This window comes from Dendrobates tinctorius, unplaced genomic scaffold (assembly GCF_039654945.1).
Source record: "Dendrobates tinctorius isolate UK_male_01 unplaced genomic scaffold, ASM3965494v1 ptg000016l, whole genome shotgun sequence".
Lineage (NCBI taxonomy): Eukaryota > Metazoa > Chordata > Amphibia > Anura > Dendrobatidae > Dendrobates > Dendrobates tinctorius.
In genome coordinates, this window is record NW_027361684.1 from 74,755,389 (window position 1) to 74,779,666 (window position 24,278).

Here is a 24,278-nt window from a genome sequence, read left to right on the forward strand (position 1 = left end):
CCAGGGCCTCAAGATGAATCAAGGTCAGTGGAGGGGCAACTCTTGGAGGGTCACAATCTGTTGTAGAATTAGGTTGTTCAGCTGCTGCTGCTGTTGATATAGCTTTTGCTGTTTCTGCTATGGGTGCTGCCTCTGATGTTGCCACTGAAACTTCAGCTCCTGCTGCTGGGTGAGGACCAACTGCTTGTAGTTTTCTTCAGGGTATCTCTAAATTCACACTGCCTGCATTCTTCACCATATGTAAGGCAGCAGCATTTTCACCAGTGAATTTAAGGTTCTCAGGTGCTATTGCGGTTGCCCACATCGCTTGCTTTGGTCTGTGTTAGCTTCACACAGCCTGGCTTACGTCCACAGTACCTTTAGCTCTGAAATCCAAACACATAGTGACACACCTAAAGCTTACTGCTTTTTTAAATAAAAACAATGGACATGGGCCATTTGTAAGACCCGAACTGGAGGGAGTGATCCGTCCCACTATCATGCTACAGATCTCTCCAAAAATAAAGATAAATTATGTCCCCCAAGAATTGCCAGTGCCTAAGCCATCCCCTGGTCTCTCTGGGTATGTCCCTTGGCCCTCCGCGTCATTTTCATGGAAAAAAATGGCTGACGCATGAGCAGTGCTATCGCCTAGATCTGCCGTCTGGTACCCAGCAACAATAGGGAATTTTCCTTTGTTAGACCCTATCAAAAGTGATAAAAATCAAAAAATTTGTAAATCAAATTCCTCTTTGTCACCTCCTCAGATAAATGATAAAATACAATTTTTTATATTTTCCAATTTCTGCAGTTGGGGTTAGGGTTGTGGTAAGGGTTGGGGTAGGGTTGGGGTTAGAACTGTTTTTTTTTCAAAAGTTCTAAAAAAAAAATAATGATGATACGACGTATAGTGTTGAGTGCAAGTGCTCGTTTCTCGAGTTTTCATCGGGTGCTTGGGTATGCACGAAGTATCGCAGATTCCTGCATGTTTTCTTTTGAGTGTGCAACAGCCTTGAAACATGGGGGGCAAGGACTTGAGCATGTCACTCAAGCACTCACGATATTCGATGTGCTCAACACTAACAGTGAATTCAATATGACAACATAATTCTGTGTCGTACCTGTGGGTTCAAAATGCTCACTATACTCCTGGGCTAAAATTGTTGAACGGTGTGAATCCAAAATGGGGTCATTTGTGGGGAGTTTCAACTATTTAGGCACATCAGGGGCACTGCAAACGTGATATGGCGTCCGCTAATTATTCCAGCAAATTTTACATTCGAAAAGTCAAATGGTGCTCCTTCCCTTCTTAGCCCTGCTGTGTGCCCAAACAGTAGATTTCCACCACAAATGCGGTATCTGCCTACTCAGAAGAAATTGAACCACAAATTTTCTGGTCCATTTTCTCTTGCTACCCTTGTGAAAATAAAAAAGTTTGATCTAAAGTAAAATATTTTTGTGAAAAAGTTAAGTGTTCATTTTTTCCTTCCACATTGCTTCAGTTCATGTGTAGCAACTGAAGGGTTAATAAACCACTTGAATGTGGCTTTGCCCACCTTGAGTGGTGCAGTTTTTTGAATGGTGTCACTTTTGGGTACTTTCTGTCATATAGGTCCATCAAAGTCACTTCAAATGTTATATTGTCCCTAAAAAATGGTTTTGTAAATCTTGTTGGAAAAATTAGAAATCGCTGGTTAACTTTTAACCCTTCTAACTTTTAAATAAAAAAAAAGTTTCCAAATTTGTGCTGATGTAAAGTAGATATGTGGGAAATGTTATTAAATGCTATTTTGTGTGACATAACTTTCTAATTTAAGGGCATAAAAATTAAAAGTTTGAAAATGTTCAAAATTTGTCACATTTATATTTTCTTCACAAAGAAATGCATATCATATCGAAGAACTATAACCACTATAGTAAAGTACAATATGTCACGATAAAACAGTCTCAGTTAGAATCAGTGGGATACGTTGAAGCGTTCCAGAATTATTACTTCATAAATTGACACTGGTCAGAAATGTAACATTTGGCTAGGTAAGTAAGGTCAAAACTGGCTCTGTCACTAAGGGGTTACTGAACTATTTTTGTTATGATAAGCATGAATGCAAAATGGCGATCATGATAAGCTCCAGTTACAAAAAAAAAACTGGTGAAAAATTGCAAGTACAGAAATATATGTATACATTTGTGGGTGGAATATTTTTAAATATGCAGACAGTTAATTCTGATTTTTCTTTTACTGCATAATACATTTTAATATATTACTTAGAAATTACATTCAGACAAACAAAGAGACACTTTTACTTCAACTATAGTTTTATTTTTTTATTTAATTTGACACATTGTATCCTAAAACATTATTGTATTGCCAGCTCTATTCATAAGGTGGCAAACCAAAGAGTTCTGGTTTAAACTCCTCCAGAGAGCTAAGGACTAATGTTGCTCTCTTTGTAAGATCTCGATTCAAATTTTCATCTGGAACCATAATCACCTGCATGCCAGCTGCAAGTCCAGCTTCAACTCCATTTGGCGCATCTTCAAAGACGAGGCACTAGGAGAAGACAAAGTAAATATTGTTATCCTATTATAATACATTAAAATGTTAGGACATCGCACACACCAAGAGATTATTTTTATTGTCATTATGCCAGGGATCATAATATAACTGTTGGGAAGGAATTTCTACAAAACAGGAAGATTTAGCCTGCTATGAGAAGTAAGGCTAGGTTCACATTGCGTTAGGGGCATCCGTTTAACGGATCCGTTAAACGGACGCGCTAACGCTGATGTCATTTTTTACATCTTTTCTGCCCTAGCGCTAACGTTGCATTACCCATACAGGTCTATGCACAGCAAACGCATCCGTTCGCTGTGCGCAAGACTCGACACACCCGAAAACGCTGCAGACCACATTCGAGGGTGGGTCATAAAGTAACGTATCATCGCTAACGCATGCCGATTTCGGCATGCGTTAGGATGCGTTATTATTATTGCGGTCAATGGGGGCGATAACGCATCCGTTACATAGCGTTAGTGCCGCTACGTAACGAATGTGCTCAACGCATGGCCCCTAACACAATGTGAACCCCTCCTTAGGCTCCCATACACCTTCAATAGCTGTCAAGCTAAAAGCTACTCTCCCAGCCCCATCATCTAACATTCTGGTTATTGCAAAGAGAAATATAAAAAAATTTAAAAAAAAATCTTTACCAGTAATTCTCAAAACAAGTTGTTCTGTGCCGATTTCCATGCCTGTTTAAACATGCCGACAAACAATGATAGTAACATAATGATCACTAATATGTCTATGCTGTCTCCATACGGTATCATACCATGGGCAGCATATTCCCTCTTTGTATGGGGTCATATTCTGCTGATAGCTATGGTTTATTTTGTAGGTATAAACGAACTGATCACCCGAATAAGCAAAATGTTTATATGTCGATTGATTGCAATCATGTTTACATCAATGAATAATCAGGAATGAGTGTTCATAAGCATGCTCCTTCAATGATTATCCACTGGTGTAAATGCATCATAATCCATTACCAACCACTGACCATGATATTATCTGATGAGAGATAGTCAAGAGGCTTGAGGAAGGGGGAGGTTATCCCCAAAACGTAGGAGTTTGTCTTGTGGAGCTACAGCAATGCCCATTTAAGGTAGCAGTTGGCAAAGAAAGTAAATTACTTTTTGACTATATCCTTATTGGACAGTATTTTTGCATATTATTGAATGAAAATATTTCTGTTTGAAGAATGCTTTTGTTGGGTGTTTCAATCTATACAATGAAATATAAGAGTTAAAGATGACATATTTCCTTTGAATTTTAGGCAATAAATAAATATATATAAATTTTCATCTTTTACATTTTAAAAATTACAAAAAGGAAAATGGGCATATGCAAAAGTTTTGGCACCCTTGGAGATTTGTGTGCTCAGATTGACCAAGGGTTCAGACTCTAATTAGCCTTTCAGGGTTATGGCTTGTTCACAATTATCGTTAGGGAAGGTCAGGTGATGCAAATTTCCCTGCTTTATAAAATCCCAGCCTCTTCTAACCTAGTGCCAAAAACAGCAGCCATGGGTTCTTCTAAGCAGCTGTCTAGCACTCTGAAAAGGAAAATGGTGGAGGTCCACAAAGCAAGAGATGGCTATAAGAAGATGGCAAAGCATTATCAAGTTACCCTTTCCTGAGTTCAAAATGTAATTAAAAAAAATGACATTTAACAGGAACAGTGGAGGTCAAGATAATGTCTGCAAGTCCAAGAAAAATTTCAGTAACAGCTGCTTGTAGGATTGCAAGAGAGGCAAATCAACTCCAATGCTTGATTGCAAAAAAACCTTCAGAAAGATTTAGCAGCTTAGGGAGCTGTGGTACATTAGTCTACTGTTGAGAGACACCTGCACAAAATTAGAAAATAAGCCAATGCAAAAGCTTGAGCACTGTGCATGGTCAGTACCTATCCATTCTTCCTTGGAAAGTTGTCTTGCATGCACTATTTTAAGGTCTAGCCACAGATTTTCAATGATGTTCAGGTCAGGAAACTGTGAGGGCCATTGTAAAACCTTCAGCTTGCACCTTTTTAAGGTAGTGTATTGTGGATTTTAAATAACAGAAGTGTGTTCAAAAACATGAGATAGTTACAAAATCTTTATACTAGTTTGTTTCCATGCATTGGGAAAACTGCACACGGTTTTCTAATTCAAAACATGAAGAGAAATATATATATTTGTTAACTACTTTAAGGAAAATAACAAAAAATGAACATTGGGAAGTTCTAAAAAAACTGCAGTTCCTGCATTTGTCTTTACAAACTCACAATATGTACTTTTTTTTTTTTAGAACTGCTTCTCATCTATGTTTCATAGAGTCAACCAACTTCTGGCAACTGTCAACTGTTATTCCAGCCCAGGATGCTTGGATTACATCTCATAATTTCTTGGCATTTGTTGGCTTTGCCTAAGACAAATAATTCTTAATGTCATTCCACAAGTGTTCTAACAGATTAAGGTCTGGGGATTGGAATGACCACTCCAAACTCAACTGGAACCAAGATCTTGCTCTTTTATTGCTGTGTTTAGGGTCGTTGTCTTGGTGAAACTCCCATTTCAAGGGCATATCCTCTTAAGTGTGAGGCAACATGACCTCTTCAAGTATTTTAACCCCTTTCCAGCATTGGGCGTACATTTACATCGATGTCGGACTCCTATCCTTTGATGTGTGCTTCGGTGGTGAGCCCACATCTTTCCTGGGACATGTCAGCTGTTTTGAACAGCTGACATGTGCCCGCAATAGCCGCAGATGGAATCACGATCCACCCGCAACTATTAACCAGTTAAATGCCGCTGTCAAACGCTGACAGTGGCATTCAACAAGCACTGCCAGAAATACGCACACCGGTGATCCCCGTCACGTGATCGTGGGTCACCGGAGTGTTGGCAAGACAACTGGAGAACTCCTGGAGATCTCTATGGTTGTGAGTGCCAGCTTATTGTGAGTGACACCCAATGTTCTTCGGTCTACTGAACCACCGCACGACCTGCTCTACCCTCTCCTATTGTATCCTCACCTGTTGTGAGTTCATTCTCCCCTTCACCTTTGATGTCTGATGAACTCCCTCTGCTGGTGAAGAGAGGTACTGAAATTGATTGGGATGGGAAGAACCTGTCATCTGAACAGGCGGAGTGTGATTGGACATCTGGAATTTCTGAGTGGATATAAGGCAGCCGACGCCCTGCAGGGCTGCTGGTGATCCTTTCTGCTCTGAGCTCTTGCATCCAGCTTAGTTTCTGTCTACTAAAAGCTAAGTTTTTGCCCTGCTTTTATTCCATGAGATTTTGTCTGGTTTCCTCAGAGTTGGTGCCCTTGTTTTTGCAACAGGTGGTTCGCTTGCACGGGATTCCTGAGAACATTGTATCTGACAGAGGAGTTCAGTTTGTTTCTAGATTTTGGAGGACGTTCTGTTCCAAGCTGGGAACTCAGTTGTCCTTCTCCTCTGCGTTTCACCCTCAGACCAATGGGCAGACGGAGAGAACAAACTAGACTTTGGAGTCGTATTTGAGATGTTTTATTTCTGCTGATCAGGATGATTGGGTTTCATTTTTGCCCTTGGCCGAATTTGCTTTAAATAATAGAGCTAGTTCTGCCACTTTGATGTCACCTTTTTTTTGTAACTTTGGGTTTCATCCTCGATTCTCTTCAGGGCAGGTGGAGTCTTCTGCCTGCCCAGGTATTGACACTGTGGTGGAGAGAATGCACCAGATTTGGGACCAAGTGGTGGATAAGTTGTCTCTCTCCCAGGAAAAGGTCCAGCGGTTTTCCAACCGGCATAGGACCATTGGTCCCCGGTTTAAGGTGGGTGATATGGTTTGGTTGTCATCAAAGAATATCTCTACGTAGGTGGCTTCTCCAAAGTTTAAACCTAGACTTATTGGACCTTACAAGATTTTGGAGATTGTTAATCCGGTCTCTTTTCGATTGGCTCTTCCTGTTACATTCAAGATCCATAACGTGTTTCCTAAGTCTCTGTTAAAGAGGTTTGTTGAGCCAGTAGTTCCTGTGGTGGCACCTCCTGACCCTGTATTGGTTGAAGGTAATGTGGAATATGAGGTGGAGAAGATACTGGATTCTCGTCTGGCTAGACGGAGACTCCAGTATTTGGTTAAATGGAAGGGTTATGGCCAGGAGGATAATTCTTGGGTCCCTGCATCCGATATTCATGCCGAAAGATTGGTTCGTGCTTTTCATTGGGCCCATCCTGATCGCCCTGGTGGCGTGGATGAAGGTTCGGTGACCCCTCCTCAAGGGGGAGGTACTGTTGGGAGTTCATTCTCCCCTTCACCTTTGATGTCTGATGAACTCCCTCTGCTGGTGAAGAGAGGTAGTGAAATTCATTGGGATGGGAAGAACTTGTCATTTGAACAGGCGGAGTGTGATTGGACATCTGGAATTTCTGAGTGGATATAAGGCAGCCGACGCCCAGCAGGGCTGCTGGTGATCCTTTCTTCTCTGAGCTCTTGCATCCAGCTTAGTTTCTGTCTACTAAAAGCTAAGTTTTTGCCCTGCTTTTATTCCATGAGATTTTGTCTGATTTCCTCAGTGTTTTTATTCAGCCAGTCCTGGTTGGGACTGGCTGAATTCAATTTTTGTCTCTGATCAGTTGATCTCTTTGCTCTGTTTTCAGAATATACCTGAGTGTTGATATAGTGATTTTGAAGTCTAGCGACTTCAGGGTCTTTTTCCCTATCAGACGGTTGAGACATTTTTGGTAGGCATCTTTTCTGTCCTGTCTAGTTAGTTGGGCCCCATCATTTGCTCAGCCTGTCTTTCTGTCTGTGTTTGTGTTTTCATCTGTTTTTCACCGACAATACATGTTGGGGGCTGTCTATTGCTTTGGGGTCTGCTCTGGGGCAGTTTAGATTTCCCCTTTCCTTCTTTAGGCTTATGTAGTTCTCCAGCTGTGACGAGGGGTCTAGGGCACCGTAGGAACCCCCCACGGCTACTGTTAGTTGTGGTGTATAGGATCAGGGGTCTGCAATCCGATAGCTACCAACCGCTCCGGTTTTCTGGACTTAGCTTGTATTTTTGTTTTCTCCTCCGGTGACTCATTCATAACACTCACCCATCCCTGTAGACTGTGAGCCCTCGCGGGCAGGGTCCCCTCTCCTTATATACTTGTGTGTCCCTTGTCTTATGCTTGTATATTACTCTTGTATATATTACACTTGTCTATATTTCCCCTTTTCACATGTAAAGTGCCATGGAATAAATGGCGCTATATAAATGCATAATAATAATAATAAAAATGGTTAGCGCTCATAGCAAGTGAGTGAATCTGCTATATAGAGGCAATATAATCATCGCCTCTATATAGCAGAGCTGAATGGGTTGTGGCAGATTCTAGTCTTCCATGGAGACTATTGAAGCATGCCAAAAGTAAAAAGAAAATGTTTTTAAAAATATATAAAAAAATATATAAAAGTTCAAATCACCCCCCTTTCGCACCATTCAAAATCTATATATATAAAAATGAATGTATGTATGTGTGTGCATGTATCAAGCCACGCTCACTCCACTTAGCCCCACCCACTCTGCATAACCACACTCACTTCACATGCAAAGCCCCATCCACATGGCCCACACGGTTAGCGCACATGGGCGGAGATACATTCATCTTGAAAGCCACCCTGCGAAACTCACCTGCTGTGAAGGTGTGAGGTGAAAATGAGAGGTGTGAGGTGAAAATGAAGAGGTGTGAGTGGAAAATCAGAGGAGTGAGGGGAAAATAGTGGAATGATTGTAAAATGACAGGTGTGAGATCAAAATGACAGGTGTGAGAGGGGAAAATGAGAGTGAGGGGGAAAATGAGAGATGTGAGGGGGAAAATGAGAGATGTGAGGGGAAAATGAGACAATTGAGGTGCTGCTGCAGTATGAGGCTGTGTATAGAGAAGAGTGAGGCAATGCAGGTGGAGGCTGTGTATAAGGCCACATTCACACGTTCATTTTTTGGTCAGTATTTTACCTCAGTATTTATAAGCAAAAACCACGAGTGTGAAAAAATACTGAAGTGGTGACGTGTTTCTAATATACTTTTCCTCTGATTGTTTTACTCCAAGTTTTAGCTTACAAATACTGAGGCAAAAATACTGACCAAGTAAAGTAGTAGAGATCGATTTGCAATCTCCATGCTTTTCTCATGGTCAACTTTACGTAGCCTGTTCAAGAGTTGGAACTGCCAAAAATGCGTTCATCTTTGCACCGGAACTAAAAAACAAAAATGTTGTTTTGCCAAAAGGCTCTTGAATGAGTTGGAAATAAAATACTATCAATACTTACAGTAGGTAATCATTTGGTTAAATTTGTGTTACAAATCTGTAGTGTTGAATATATGATGTGAAATGTTTTTATGTGCAATATAATCCTTATAATTTGTTATAACTAACCACAGTTAGTTACTATGCCTGGACATAACAATAAAACAATAAAAATAAAATCAAACACACACATATTTGGTATTGCCGTGACATTCCATTAAAATGCAATAACAGGCAATCAAAAAATTGTATCTGTACCAAAATGGTATCAATAAAAATGTCAGCTTGGCACGCAAAAAATAAGCCCTCACTTAACCCGAGATCATGAAAAATGGAGACGCTACGGGTGTCTGAAAATGGCACAATTTTTTTATGAACGTTTGGAATTTTATTTCAACACTTAGATAACATAGAACCTAGACATGTCTGGTGTCTATGAACTCGTAATGACCTGGAGAATTATAATGGCAGGTCAGTTTTACCAATTAGTGAACATAGTAAAAAAACAAAACAGAAAAAAAGTGTAACATTGCACTTTTTTGCAATTTCATCGCACTTGGAATTTTTTTTCCCATTTTCTAGTACAGGGTAAAAGCAATGGTGTCATTCAAAAGTACAACTCATCCTGCAAAAAAATGCCCTCATACGTACATATTGGCAGAAAAATAAAAAAGTAATGGCTCTGGGAAGAAGGGTAGAGTAAAACAATAATGCAAAACCGAAAAAAGCTCTGGGGATTAAAGATGTAAATATATGGAAACTGGTCCATGTTCCCTGGCATGCCTATATAATGATGCTTGAACCACCATGCATCACTGTTTTCAGAGTGTACTTAAATGCAGAGTTTGGTGGTCCTCTGACAAACTGTCTGCAGCCATTGGACCCCAAAAGAACAATTTTACTGTCATCAGTTCACAAAATGTTTCTTCATTTCTCTTTAGGCCAGTTGATGTGTGCTTTGGCAAATTGTATCCGTTTCAGTAAATTTTTTTTTTTTTTTTTTTTAACAGTGGGACTCTGCTGGGACTTCTTTGTAAGAGATTAGCTTCACACAGGCATCTTCTAGCCGTCACAATACTCACAGGTGACTTGAGACTGTCTTTGATCATCCTGGAACTGATCATTGGCTGAGCTTCTGCCATTCTGGCTATTCTTCCAGCCAGTTGAATGGTAGTCTTCCATTTACTTCCATGTTTCTCTAGTTTGGCTTTCCATTTTAACGCATTAGAGATCATTTTAGCTGAACAGCCTATCATTGTCTGCACTTCTTTATAAGTTTTACGCTCTCCAATCAACTTTTTTTTATCACAGTTCACAATGTCTCAAACGACCCATATTTCTCAGACTTTCAAGGACAATTGCATGTACAACATGTACTGGCTTCACCCTTAAATATGGGCCACATGATTCAAGCCAGTTTATTCAAACCCGAAACAGCTGTATGTGGATGGATACCATGTTTTGGCATAGGTGGTTTCCTTCATTGGAGACTGCCCTTCCCGTGGTTGTTCCTTCCCGGGCAAAGACCTGGCTGGTCATTGCTTGCGTTGAGAAACACGTGATGGTGTCTCTGTGGCTTCTGTTTTGCATGTTTTACATATTTCCCATAAGGAATGGGGGCAGTGCTCTAGAATCACTGCATTGAGAAACACGTGATGGTGTCTTCGCAGTGTCGGATGTTGATCTCCATGAGTTCATTCATCCTCCTTTTCATAGTCTTTTTACTAGGCATTGCTCCTACCAGCCAGTTTCCTACTCCACACTGATGAGGGGCAATACCCCAAAACAGCTGTATGTGGATGGATACCATGTTTTGGCATAGGTGGTTTCCTTCATTGGAGACTGCCCTTCCCGTGATTGTTCCTTCCCGGGCAAAGACCTGGCTGGTCATTGCTTGCGTTGAGAAACACGTGATGGTGTCTCCGCGGCTTCTGTTTTGCATGTTTTACATATTTCCCATAAGGGATGGGGGCAGTGCTCTAGAATCACTGCGTTGAGAAACACGTGATGGTGTCTCCGCAGTGTCGGATGTTGATCTCCATGAGTTCATTCATCCTCCTTTTCATATGAACTCGTAATGACCTGGAGAATTATAATGGCAGGTCAGTTTTACCAATTAGTGAACATAGTAAAAAAAACAAAACAAAAAAAAAGTGTAACATTGCACTTTTTTGCAATTTCATCGCACTTGGAATTTTTTTTCCCATTTTCTAGTACAGGGTAAAAGCAATGGTGTCATTCAAAAGTACAACTCATCCTGCAAAAAAAATGCCCTCATACGTACATATTGGCAGAAAAATAAAAAAGTAATGGCTCTGGGAAGAAGGGTAGAGTAAAACGATAATGCAAAACCGAAAAAAGCTCTGGGGATTAAAGATGTTAATATATGGAAACTGGTCCATGATCCCTGGCATGCCTATATAATGATGCTTGAACCACCATGCATCACTGTTTTCAGAGTGTACTTAAATGCAGGGTTTGGTGGTCCTCTGACAAACTGTCTGCAGCCATTGGACCCCAAAAGAACAATTTTACTGTCATCAGTTCACAAAATATTTCTTCATTTCTCTTTAGGCCAGTTGATGTGTGCTTTGGCAAATTGTATCCGTTTCAGTACATTTTTTTTTTTTTTTTTAACAGTGGGACTCTGCTGGGACTTCTTTGTAAGAGATTAGCTTCACACAGGCATCTTCTAACCGTCACAATACTCACAGGTGACTTGAGACTGTCTTTGATCATCCTGGAACTGATTTATTGGCTGAGCTTCTGCCATTCTGGCTATTCTTCCAGCCAATTGAATGGTAGTCTTCCATTTACTTCCATGTTTCTCTAGTTTGGCTTTCCATTTTAACGCATTAGAGATCATTTTAGCTGAACAGCCTATCATTGTCTGCACTTCTTTATAAGTTTTACGATCTCCAATCAACTTTTTTTTATCACAGTTCACAATGTCTCAAACGACCCATATTTCTCAGGCTTTCAAGGACAATTGCATGTACAACATGTACTGGCTTCACCCTTAAATAAGGGCCACATGATTCAAACCAGTTTATTCAAAGAATTATTGACTTCAGTAATTGAACTCCATACTGCGATTATTTTGAACACTCCCCTTTTCAATTAATTATTCCAATACACAGACTCAAAAACATGCAGATTATGGATGCCGTGTCTGTTGGTTTTCTAAAAATCTACTGCACCAACTGGTAAATTGTTTGACATGTGGTAATAAAATTTATACTAAAGACAATGATTAATCTGGTTAGCCTGATAGGACTGCTATTATTTTGAACACTACTGTATAACTTTTTTAACCTCATTATGGCCAACTTAATTTGCATTGATTTTACTCTATTGAATCAAACTCCCCCACTTACTTGAGTGAATCTCCCCAAACTGAATTTTGGGAGATTTGTTCAACTTTAGTATCAAAAACTCTATACAACTATCTACTCATTCCTGATTTTCTGAAAAATCAGGTTACTGTGCTTCTTTATTGTTTAATGAATACAAATTACCTGAATATATTCTATTTCAATTATTCAACACTGCATTCAGGAAATAGGCTTCAGAAATAGCCAAACTTCTATCACCAAGTGACTGTAGTTTTACTTGAAATTGTGTCATTATAGATATATTTAAATGTCAGGTGTTTTCTTTGTTCACAATATGTACCTCTCAATGGCTCTTTTCAAATGTGTTTAGCTGGAGGCAAACTGCCCATTGTGCTCACTGTCTGTTCATATTCATTCAAATGGTCACAGTCAAAATTGCTTGCTGCTCATGCACTTATCACAGCATTACTTCTATAATATAGTCCAATGAAAATTGCTGTAACTTGCATAATTTAGTTTTCTGTAATGTACAAAATATACTGTGGATATATATATTTTCTCTCTTTAATGTGATATAGTCACAAAATGGAAAGTGAATGAAAAAAAGTTATTGTATTTTTTCAAAATTGGAATTTTCCATGATTGCTCAGCTCCGTAATCAAAATTAGAGAGTGTAATGATGATTATAAGGATAATTAAAAGGACTATGAGATTATAAAGAACCAAGCTGCTGTGCATAGTCACATTTAAAAAAAATGTTAAGTCTAAAATAACTTGGCAACTTCTGGGCATGCACTTCTGTAAGCCATAATAACCATGGCCGTTGTTAAACCACAAACCCTCCACACCATTGTGAGACTTTGATAGCAACCAGTAGATTTGATAACGGTTCTGGATGCATATCCTCTTCCAGTGGCCTCTCCAATATTCAAAGATAATTGGCAAATACTATATGCCTTTAGTTTCCAAGCCAAAGTAAGGTTGCTGATCAAAACAATTCATAGAAATATTTTGTGATAATTGTATGTTTGCCTTCTTGCTAATTTATGGGATGCATGTTATTAAGAAGGAGACAGATTGATAAAAGTATGATTCAAGATTCAAACTAAGCAAGGTTATTAGCTAGCAGTTAAAGAAAGATAGACTAATAGAGCTTCGTAGAAGCTGTAGACACTAGTGATGGACAGACCCATTGATGTTCAGATTCATCCAAACATTAAAAAGTTTGGTTTGGGTACCAGAACAATATCCAAACTCGAACCTGGGGGGGGCCAGAACATCTGGAGTTTCCCACACTATCATCTCTGTGACAGTGCAGGAAACACCAGCTCTGATTGGCGGTAAGTTCATCATCGCTTGTTAAAGTGCTGTGGTACCCATGCTGTCACACAGATGACAGAACGTAAGCCAGCAACTGTGAAAGGTGGTAAAAAGTTTATTGCCGGTCACAGGTGTCGGCTGTTGAGAATACTACTCTCATCATCATAAGCCTGGTCTCGCTGATAGCAGTGAGAGCCGCCATATGCTGATGAGTACTCACCAGTCACACCTATGCAATAAATAATTAGAAAGATATAAAACATGGTGTGGGATCCCTCTATTCTTGGTAACCAATGCAGGTAAACCTGACAGCTGTGGGCTGTCCCCAAGCCATTTTTTAATTATTTAAAAGATTTTTGACAACCAGCCAAGCTAAAGCAGACAGCTGGAGGATGGTATTCACAGACAGGGATGGGACCCACAACACACAGAGTAAACTCCTTTATTTGAAATAAAAATTCCACAACCCTCTTCTACCCATTTACCAATATCTAAATAAAAATTTAAAAAACACAGTATTCCTCACCTGGCCACTGATGATCCATATGTCCCATGACGATCCCAACTGAGCTCCATCTGGATGCATTGCTGAGCGGTGGCATGGTGCTTCCGCTCAGCCATCCAGGATACACTGAGCTGAGAATGAGAATGTGGCTTCAGTGCTCAGCGATGATGTCAATAAAGTTACTGGAGATTATTGGCTATGAACTCCGCTCACCATACTGAAGTCATCGCTTGGCACTGAAGCTGTATTCTCATGCTCAGCTCAGTGTCTCCTGGATGCTGGGATGATTAGTCACATCATACCACCACTCAGCAGTGCATCCAGATAGAACGGAGTTAGGCTCTCCGAGGGACATATGCTCTCATCTGTCAGCTTTATCTGCACTGCTTATCGAGAATAGAGGAGATCCCAAGTCTTTTTTTTTAGATAATGCATTGAAGCTTACTTTACATGTATCTTTTTAATAATTGAAAAAAATGGCATATAATGCCCCTTAATTTTCCTTACTAGCTGAGCGAAAGCCAACAGCTGGGGCTGGTGTTATTATTCTGGGAAGGGGCTAATATCCATGAAGCTAATGAGGCATTTAATATCAGCTCCCATCTGTATGCATATCTTTTACTGGTTAGTAAAGGAGGAACCCCTCAAAAATGAGTCCTCCCTAATATTACTGACCAGCAGAGGCTAAAAACAGCTTTTGGCTAATATTAATACGTTGGGAATGGGCGATGAAAATTGACCCCCTTCCAGACTTAAAACACCATCCGTCAGCCACTCCAGAAATGATGCATTCATTAGATGTACCACATATGGCGCTTATTTGCAGCTCTTCCCACATGCCCTGGCGCTGTGGCAAGTTGGGGAATATTATTGGGATTGATATTAGCTTTTTAATGTAAACTGACATCAAGCCCAGGGGTAAGTAATGGAGAGACATCTATAAGACACTCCCATTACTAACCCCATAGTCAAAAGTAATAACGACACAGGCAGAGAAAAGTCCTTTAGTTGAAAAAAACACTCCCCCACAATAATTGTCTTTTACCCTTAACAATAAAATAAAAATAAAAAAAATCACAGCATTCCTCACCTGTTCATCCATACTGCTAATGTCCCACGTCGATCCAGTTTGGCGAGCAATCACATCAGTGATGTGACCTCTCACCATGCTAGCTGAGTTAAGTGTGAGAATATGGATGCATGTGACCAGCAGTGACATTATTATGGTTACCGCTGTCACAGGCAGCAGTTCTCATGCTCAGCTTACTGTATACTGGATGCAGGTCTGAGTGGTGGCATTATGCCACCACTCAGCAATGCATCAAGATGTAGCAGAATTGGAGCATGTTGTGGGACATGGATTATCGGTGGACAGATGAGCAGTAATGTGATTTTTTATTTTTATATTAATAAACCCCAAAACTATTACCCCACATATCACTGTACCAGGGCAATTGGAAAGAGCTGGGCAAATGGCCAGAATTGTCGCATCTAATAGATTCATCTTCTCTGTGGCAGCTGTTGGCTGCTCTTTTTAGGCTGGGGAGGGCCAATATCCAATATCTGAGAATTCCAGTCCCTAGCCTTCTGCTTTAGCGTAGAAATGGGGGGATGCTGTTGTTGTAACCCCTTAACCCCCAAGGGTGGTTTGCACGTAAATGACCGGGCCAATTTCTACAATTCTGACCACTCTTCCTTTATGAGGTAATAACTCTGGAACACTTCCATGGATCCTGGTGATTCTGACATTGTTTTTCTCACGACATATTGTACTTCATGATAGTGGTAAAATTTATTTGATATAACTTGCGTTTACTTGTGAAAAAAATTGAAATTTGGTGAAAATTTTGAAAATGTTGTAATTTTCCAACTTTGAATTTTAATGCGCTTAAATCACAGAGATAACACACAAAATACTTAATAAGTAACATTTCCCACATGTTTACTTTACATCAGCACAATTTTGGAACCAAAATTTGTTTTCGTTAGGAAGTTATAAGGGTTAAAAGTTGACCAGCTATTTCTCATTTTTACAACACCATTTTTTTAGGGACCACATCACATTTGAAGTCACTTTGAGGGGTCTATATGATAGAAAATACCCAAAAGTGACACCATTCTACAAACTGCACCCCTCAAGGTTCTCAAAACCACATTCAATATTTTTATTAACCCTTCAGGTGCTTCACAGGAATTTTTTGAATGTTTAAAAAAAATCAATTCAACATTTAACTTTTTTTCACAAAAAAATTACTTCAGGTCAAATTTTTTTTCATTTTACTAAGGGTAACAGGATTAAATTGAACCACAAAAGTTATTGTGCAATTTGTTCTGAGTACGCGGATATCTGATATATGGGGGGAACCACTGTTTCGGCGCATGGCAGGGCTTGGAAAGGAAGGAGCGCCGTTTGACTTTTTCAATGCAAAATTGGCTGAAATTGAGATCGGATGCTATGTCACACTTGGAGAGCCCCTGATGTGCCTAAACAGTGGAAACCCCCACAAGTGACCCCATTTTGGAAATTAGACCCCCTATGGAAATTATCGAGATGTGTAGTGAGAACTTTGATCCCTCAAGGGCTTCACAGAAGCTTATATCGTACAGCCGTACAATTAAAAAATCATTTTTCCCACAAAAGTGATCTTTTCACACCCAATTTTTATTTTCCCAAGGGAAACATGACCCCAACAGTTATTGTGCAATTTGTCCTGAGTACGCTGACACCCCATATGTGGGGGTAAACCACCGTTTGGGTGCATGGCAGAGCTCGGAAGTGAATGAGCGCCATTTGACTTTTCAACGCAGAATTGGGTGGACACCATGTCACGTTTGGAGAGCCCTTGATGTGCCTAAACAGTGGAAACCCCCCACAAGTGACCCCATTTTGGAAACTAGACCCCCAAGGAACTTATATAGATGTGTGGTGAGCACTTTGAACCCCCAAGTGCTTCACAGAAATTTATAACGCCCGGGCGTGAAAAAAAATAAATCATTTTTTCCACAAACATGATCTTTTAGTCCCCAATTTTTTATGTTCTCAAGGGTAACAGGAGAAACTGGAAACCAAAAGTTGGTGTGCAATTTGTCCCGAGTAGGCTGATACCCCACATGTGGGAGAAAACTACTGTATGGCCACAAGTCAGGGCTCGGAAGAGAAGTAGTGATGTTTTGGAATGCAGACTTTGATGGAATGGTCTGTGCATTTCATGTCGTGTTTGGAGAGCCCCTGATGTGCCTAAACAGTGGAAACCTCCCACAACCCCATTTTGGAAACTAGACCGCCCAAGGAACTTATCTAGATGTGTAGTGAGCACTTTGAACCTCCAAGTGCTTCACAAAAGTTTATAACGTAGAGTCATAAAAAATATATATTTTTTCACAAAAATGTTCTTTTTGCCGCCAATTTTTTATTTTCCCAAGGGTAACAGGAGAAATTAGGCCCAAAAAGTTGGTGTGCAATTTGTTCCAAGTAGGCTGATACCCCACATGTGGCGGCGGTAAACCACTGTTTGGGAGCATGGCAGAGACTGGAAGGGAAGGAGCACTGTTTGACTTCTTCAACGCAGAACTGGCTGGAATGGAGATCAGATGCCATGTCGCGTTTGGAGAGCCCCTGATGTGCCTGAACAGTGGAAACTCCCCAATTGTAACTCCAACCCTAACCCCAACACACCCCTACCACTAATCCCAACCCTAACTCTAGCCCTAATGGTAAAATGGAAATTAATGCATTTTTTAGTTTTATTACTTTACCTAACTAAGGGGGTGATAAAGGGTGGTTTGATTTACTATTTATAGCGGGTTTTTATGTTTGGCAGCTGTCACACGCTAAAAGACATTTTTTATTTCAAAAAATAGTTTTTGCATCACCACATTTTGAGCTATAATTTTTCCATATTTTGACCCACAGAGTCATGTGGGTCTAATTTTTTGTGGGATGAGTTTACGTTTTTATTGGTACCATTCTCGGGCACATGACATTTTTTGATCGGTTTTTATTACGATTTTTGTGACGCAGAATGAACAAAAACCAGCAATTCATGAATTTCTTTTTGGGGGGCATTTACACCATTCTGCGTGTGGTAAAATTGATAAAGCGGTTTCATTCCTTGGGTCAATACGATTACAGAGCTACCTCATTTATATTTTTTTTATGTTTTGGCGCTTTTATGTAATAAAAACAATTTTATATAAAAAATAATTATTTTTGTATCACTTTATTCTGCGAGCTATAACTTTTTTATATTTTTGCTGATGATGCTGTAATGCGGCTTATGTTTAGCGGGACAAGATGATATTTTCAGCGGTATCATGCTTATTTATATCCGTCTTTTTGATTGCGTGTTATTGCACTTTTGTTCGGTGGTATGATGATAAAGCATTGTTTTTTGCCTTGTTTTTTTTTTAAGGGGTTCACTAAATCGGTTAACTAGTGGGACAGTTTTATAGGGTGGGTCGTTATGGATGCGGCGATACTAAATATGTGTATTTTTATTGTTTTTTATTTACAAAAAAAATAATTTATTAGGGAATATTTCTTTTAAATTTATTCAGGATTTTTAAAAAAAATATTTTTACACGTTTTTATTTTTTAACTTAATTATATTACTCCATGTGGGACATCACTGTATAATGTGAGATCACTGTTCTGACATTTTGCAGTGCACTGTGTCAGATCAGTGATCTGACAGGCACTGCAGACGGCTTCTCAGCGCCTGTTCTCAGCAGGCACTGAGAAAGCCACCTCCCTGCAGGACCCGGAAGGCCCCCCGCGGCCATTTTAGGTCTGGGGGCCTGCAGGGAGGAGGCCCTCAGAACAACATGAGCACATCGCATTGTTCCGATGGTCTCAGGGAAGCATGCAGGGAGCCACCTCCCTGCGTGATTCTTCCATATGCCCCTGGAACACTACAATCATGTTTGATCACAGTGTGTCAGGGGTTAATGTGCCGGGAGCGGTCCGTGATCTCTCCTGGCACATAGTGCCGGGTGTCAGCAGTGATAATCAGATGACACCCGGCCGCGATCAGCGGCGCTCCCCCCGTCAGTGCCACTGATTGGCTATGACGTACTATCCCGTCCTTGGGAATTAAGTCCCAGGGAACATGGATGGGATAATACGTCATATGGCAGAAAGGGGCTAAATTATTTTTTTTAATTAATTAAAAAAAACGGCGTGTGACCTCTGTATTTTTGATAACCAGCCAAGATAAAGCTTTACCTGCGCTGATTAGTAACAATAGATGGGACCGCACAACTTTTTTTTCTTTTACACTCAGTTTGCAGGACAATCACAGTCATGTTGTGATTGAGCTGGAAGTGCCCACACAGGAAAAGATTGTTAATTGCTGAAAAATGATGGCTATATGTTATTTTTTATTTATTTCTCCAGTGTCACATCTTTTTCTGCTTGACAAAATTATTCATTTCACTTTTTGTTGACTGGAAGGTCACTTAAAAGCTTTAGGGATCCTAATCTGCTATTTCTCCTTTATGTTGATGGCACAATCTGCAGAGTTATGTGTGAGCCTTTAAAATAGTTAATTGAAATGGTCTGCACTCAATCAAAAATCAGAGGTGTTCGTAAAGAGAATCCAGTAAACAATAAGTCCAAATAATAAATCTGCCCACTGTGACGTAAAACGAGCCAGCCCATCAGCTGATTTAAATAGACTTGCATTCCACTAGTATGATACCGCACTTAGCTTCCTTTCCACATGAGTGTTATGCCCTGTTCCTGTTTCTCAGCAGTATTGGTACCTGTTTCACTACTTAATATTTTATCCTCTATGTACACTTTATGGTGAGTAATGTTCCTATAGCTAGATCCTAAGAGGAACTCCCTTATTTTTTACTTAATATGCCAGAATTTTCATTATTTCCTTCCTAGACTCTTGTATGTCTCTGTCAGGTGGGCCCTGTTTGTAGTCACCTGGCAGCTTCAAAAAGGCAACCACGAACAGTTTTTGAGTAAGCTACTTCATTTCCCAGAGCCCAGGTGTTGCCCTGACCTTCAGTCTTTAACTACTTTACAGTGATCTGGACTTACACAGGGTTCTCTGAGATACAGCCACAGAATCAGCTGCTGTTGTTTAGTGGTGCAAGCTGGCAAGAGGGATAGTCAGGTAGCACAGTCGGGCTCAGTAAGTCATGTCAGGAGCAAAATCATAACCAGCGGATGGTCAAATACATGCTGAGGTCAGAAAACAGGAGGAATCAAGAAAACAGCAGACAAAGGAAATAAAGCACAATCCAGGTAGCAAAACTAATTGAAAGGTAATGAAAGTCGGATACCCAGTGGTTTAAGAAGTAGACAGTCCAGCCCAAGGCTCTCAGAAAGCTGTAACTAAAAAAATTTACCCCATATCTCCATGATCTAGTGGCACTACAAGTCCTAGAAATAAAACAGGATCGGTGCTGTCACGCATCACCCACAACAAAGGCATTGGGCTGCCTAGCGACTGAAGCAGGATCAAAAGAGACAGGAGCCGGCATAGATATTACAGTCTCATTCGATAGATTGACCAAAGCTGTTATCATTAAAGACACTGTTTATATTTTATCATTTAATGTGATTCTGCATATGATTTTTACATTTTAGTTATATTAGGATTAATGTCCATCAAATACCTATTTAAACATCTATTATGAGGTTGTTATAGATTAACTAGTTGTGTATTTCCTGAAGGAAGTACAGATAGTGCTTTGAAATGGTGCCCGGGCTGCCCCTTTAAGAGAGACTTACCTTCTGCCCCTGCAAGACTTTCAACTCAAGATCCGTTTTAACTGTGGGTGCCTCTCAGGGGTCACTTTGGCCTGTGGGGCCCCTCAGGGTCTGATTTGGTGGGCGGGGCCCTCAGGGTCCGATTTGGTGGGCGGGGCCCCTCAGGGTCTGATTTGGTGGGCGGGGCCCCTCAGGGTCCGATTTGGTGGGCGGGGCCCCTCAGGGTCCGATTTGGTGGCCGGGGTGGCTCAGCCTCCGATTTGGAGCCTGGGGTCACTCAGCTCTCGATTTGGCGCGTCGGCCCTTTAAGAGCCAGTTTGGCTCACTGGGCTTCTAAATCCACTTTGGCGCACATTCTCTCTCAGGGGCATGCGTCATGTGATGAAGCTAGATTTGCATTTGTGCTGTGGGTTTCGCTTTAAGAGCTGAAATTATCTGCCAGAAACTCTGTCCTGGAGAAGTCATGTATAGTTCGTAGGCGTTGGCATAGTAACTGGGTCTGCCTGCGCTTATCAATGAGCTTAACTGCCATTTGAATCATCTCAGGGCATGTTTTCCCATTGAAATGAATTGAGGAAAATGTTTTTTCAAACGAAAATTGCGCAAAAACTACAAATCCGATCGACACGAAAATTACTTAGCACACCACTCATGGACGCTGGCTTTGAAACGACACCTCAACGGAGTCTGTGCGTGTAGCGGTTCGGGCCACATTAAATGCGGAAAATCAACTGAATAATAAGAAGAAGCAGAAGAAGAATAAGTTAGCAGCGTTCGGATTACAAGATAGTGGTTTCTTCAAAAGCACTATAATAATGATCATTTCTTTGTTAATCTACCCTATGTACTTATACATATTATTTAATTATTTTAGCGACCTTGAGACCAAGGCTCAGGATGAGTCAAAACATCAAATTGCAAGTCACATTGTCAAAATTATTTTGTGAAGCTTATCTTATAAAAATCTGATTATAAAGTAATCACACCTGGACTTATTGTTGAGTACTTAAAGTAAAGGTACTGTCACACTTAGCGATGCACCAGCGATCCCGACCAGCGATATGACGCGGTCAGGATCGCTGGTGCATCGCTAAGTGGTTCCTGGTGAGCTGCCACACAGGCAGATCTCACCAGCGAAAAAGAAAAAAGGTCCAGCTTTGCAAATTCAAGTCCAATTTATTGTTAAAAACAAGTCCAAAACAGAGCAAAAAATAGTGTGTTCACATGAGTAACAAGTAGTAGATTACGCGTTTCGAACAATAGCTTGTTCTTTTTCCTTGGTTACTGCGTGAAGACTGCGCGTGGTCCGGGCTATCCACTACACATGCCTTCAGGTGAGCTGGCTTCTTTTTCTCTTTTTAGAACTCACCAGCGACATCGCTGGGGACGAGGGTCGCTACTTACCTGTCACACTAGGCGATCCTGACGTCCTCCTGCCCGGCTCCACGCTCGTCGCTCGTCTCTCCACAGGAAGTGCCGCAGGAAGCTGACGACGAGAAACGGTCCAGCCTGATCTCGCGCGATCAGCGATAACCAGCGGGGGAGCGGGTCGTAGGTAAGTATCACACACAGCGATATCGCTAGCAATATCGCTATAACGTCACAAGTTATAGCGATATTGCTAGAGATATCACTTAGTGTGACAGTACCTTATACCTAAGAGCTAAGTAATGCTGCTTGAATTATAGCTATAATAAATATATAAAAAAGGTTTGTATGTTTTGCTTTGAAATGCCACTGAGACACACATGCCGTGACCGTTTGGGTGACTAATTCATGAGGCTGCTTCTCCTGAGCTATTCCACATGATTAACAGGTTTCTCTATACACTTATGGAGAGACTTGTCAATCAAGGAGAATAGGGCAGGAAGAAGCCATAGAACTAGTCACCAGAGTAACATGGCCTACAGGTGGCTTTTAAAAGTATGTTTTCTTTGAAACAATGCAGTATTTAAGAAAGAAAAAAAGCAGCCTGAAATATTCATGTCTTGCTCTGATTTAAGCTGTCAATAGATTAGGCAGCATGAATAAGCTTTCAGCTCTTTTTGAATTCCCATCCTATAGATGACATTAAAAACAATGGTTTTGAAAAGTAAATAGAAAATATTCTGTGCAAATATGTAAAGAATGATTACAAAGTAGCTGGATTCTTCGACAAATATACTGGTGCCTTTACTTTTTGTTGCTATTACATAAATAGATATAGATTGAGTTACAAAATAAAAAGTATATGTGACACTTATTCACTGTGACAGATGCAGGCTGAAAAGAACATTTTGCTTCTGATATAAAAGCAGAAAAATGAAAATATTTTCAGTTATTGTAAAGGATTTTAAATAGCTTTTAGAGCAGCTCTCAAAGGTAAGCGACGCCCCAAAAATAGAGATATTAAAATATAGGCTCAGATTGATCTTAATAAAATATGTACATCATACTAAACTATGTGCAAGGCCTAAAAGTTTTAACTATATAACTTATTAGCGATGAATTAGTCTTTGGAAATTCAAATTCACCGACTTTGCCAAATTTACTAGAAAGAAAAACAATGTGATTTGAAGCTAATAAATTTGTGTGAATTGCATAATAAAAAGGCCTCTAAATGCCTGAAATATGTGTATAGAAGACTCTGAGATTCATTTGGAGTCAAATGATCACGTATTGATCTCTGAAATGCAAACTCAGCCCCTTTGTAATATCCAAATGATTTCAACCTGTTACGAACCCTGGACTGGACTCACTGGATGATGGTGCTGACCGATCCTGGGAGAGCTGACCCCTATACAGGGACCATTAGGGGCAGGCCCAGGGGGAAGGTATGCCGCGATAGCTAGTGCCAAAGGGATGGCTCGAAGGAAATGGAAAGAACCAGGGTACTCAGCAAGAACAGTATGGCGCAGCGCGCTCACTGAGAGGCACGAGGACCAGGATCAGGCAGAGTCCACACAGAGGATACAGGACTTTGGATAGGGCAGGATACTCACAGGGAGGACCGAGATCCAGAGCAAGGCAGAGTGCACACAGGGAGATGTACAGTGACAGGGATGGAGCAGAGTATGCACTCGGAAGCGTACAGGGGCAGGGACAGAGCAGAGAACACGCAGAGAAACACACAATAACAGGTACGGAGCAGAGTACGCACTGGGAAGTGTACAGTGACAGGGACAGAGCAGAGCATGCACAGGGAAACACAATAACAGGTATGGAGCAGAGTTCGCACTGGGAAGTGTACAGTGACAGGGACAGAGCAGAGCATGCACAGGGAAACACAATAACAGGTAAGGAGCGAAGTATGCACTGGGAAGCGTACAGGGACTGAGCGGAGCACGCACAGGGAAACACACAAAAACGGGTACAGAGCTGAGTATGCACTGGGAAGCGTACAGGGACCTGAGGGCTAGTCTGCGTAGGACAAGTGCAGGAAAACAATAATCAGGTGCTGAGGGACGGCCGCAGTTGCCAGATATGCCTGACACCGGACGCCGGGTAAGGTCACTTCCGGGTCGGGACTCAGGCTGCGGCCTAAGGCATCCGGCAAGCGTGCATGCGCGGATGGCGAGGAACCCGAAGATGCCGCCCAGCTGGAAGAGAAGA

General features: G+C 40.8%; 1 protein-coding gene across 2 annotated transcripts in view; it reads right to left on the bottom strand.

The window, feature by feature from the left end:
• Window positions 1–2,277: 2,277 nt before the first annotated feature.
• The window catches only part of PUDP (pseudouridine 5'-phosphatase), a 420,477-nt gene continuing 398,476 nt past the window's right edge, over window positions 2,278–24,278 (bottom strand). For both annotated transcript variants that reach the window (XM_073565965.1, XM_073565964.1), the window contains one exon: window positions 2,278–2,530. In XM_073565965.1, coding sequence (XP_073422066.1) covers window positions 2,517–2,530 — 14 coding nt within the window. In that variant the 3' untranslated portion in view covers window positions 2,278–2,516. The remainder of the gene's footprint in view (window positions 2,531–24,278) is intronic.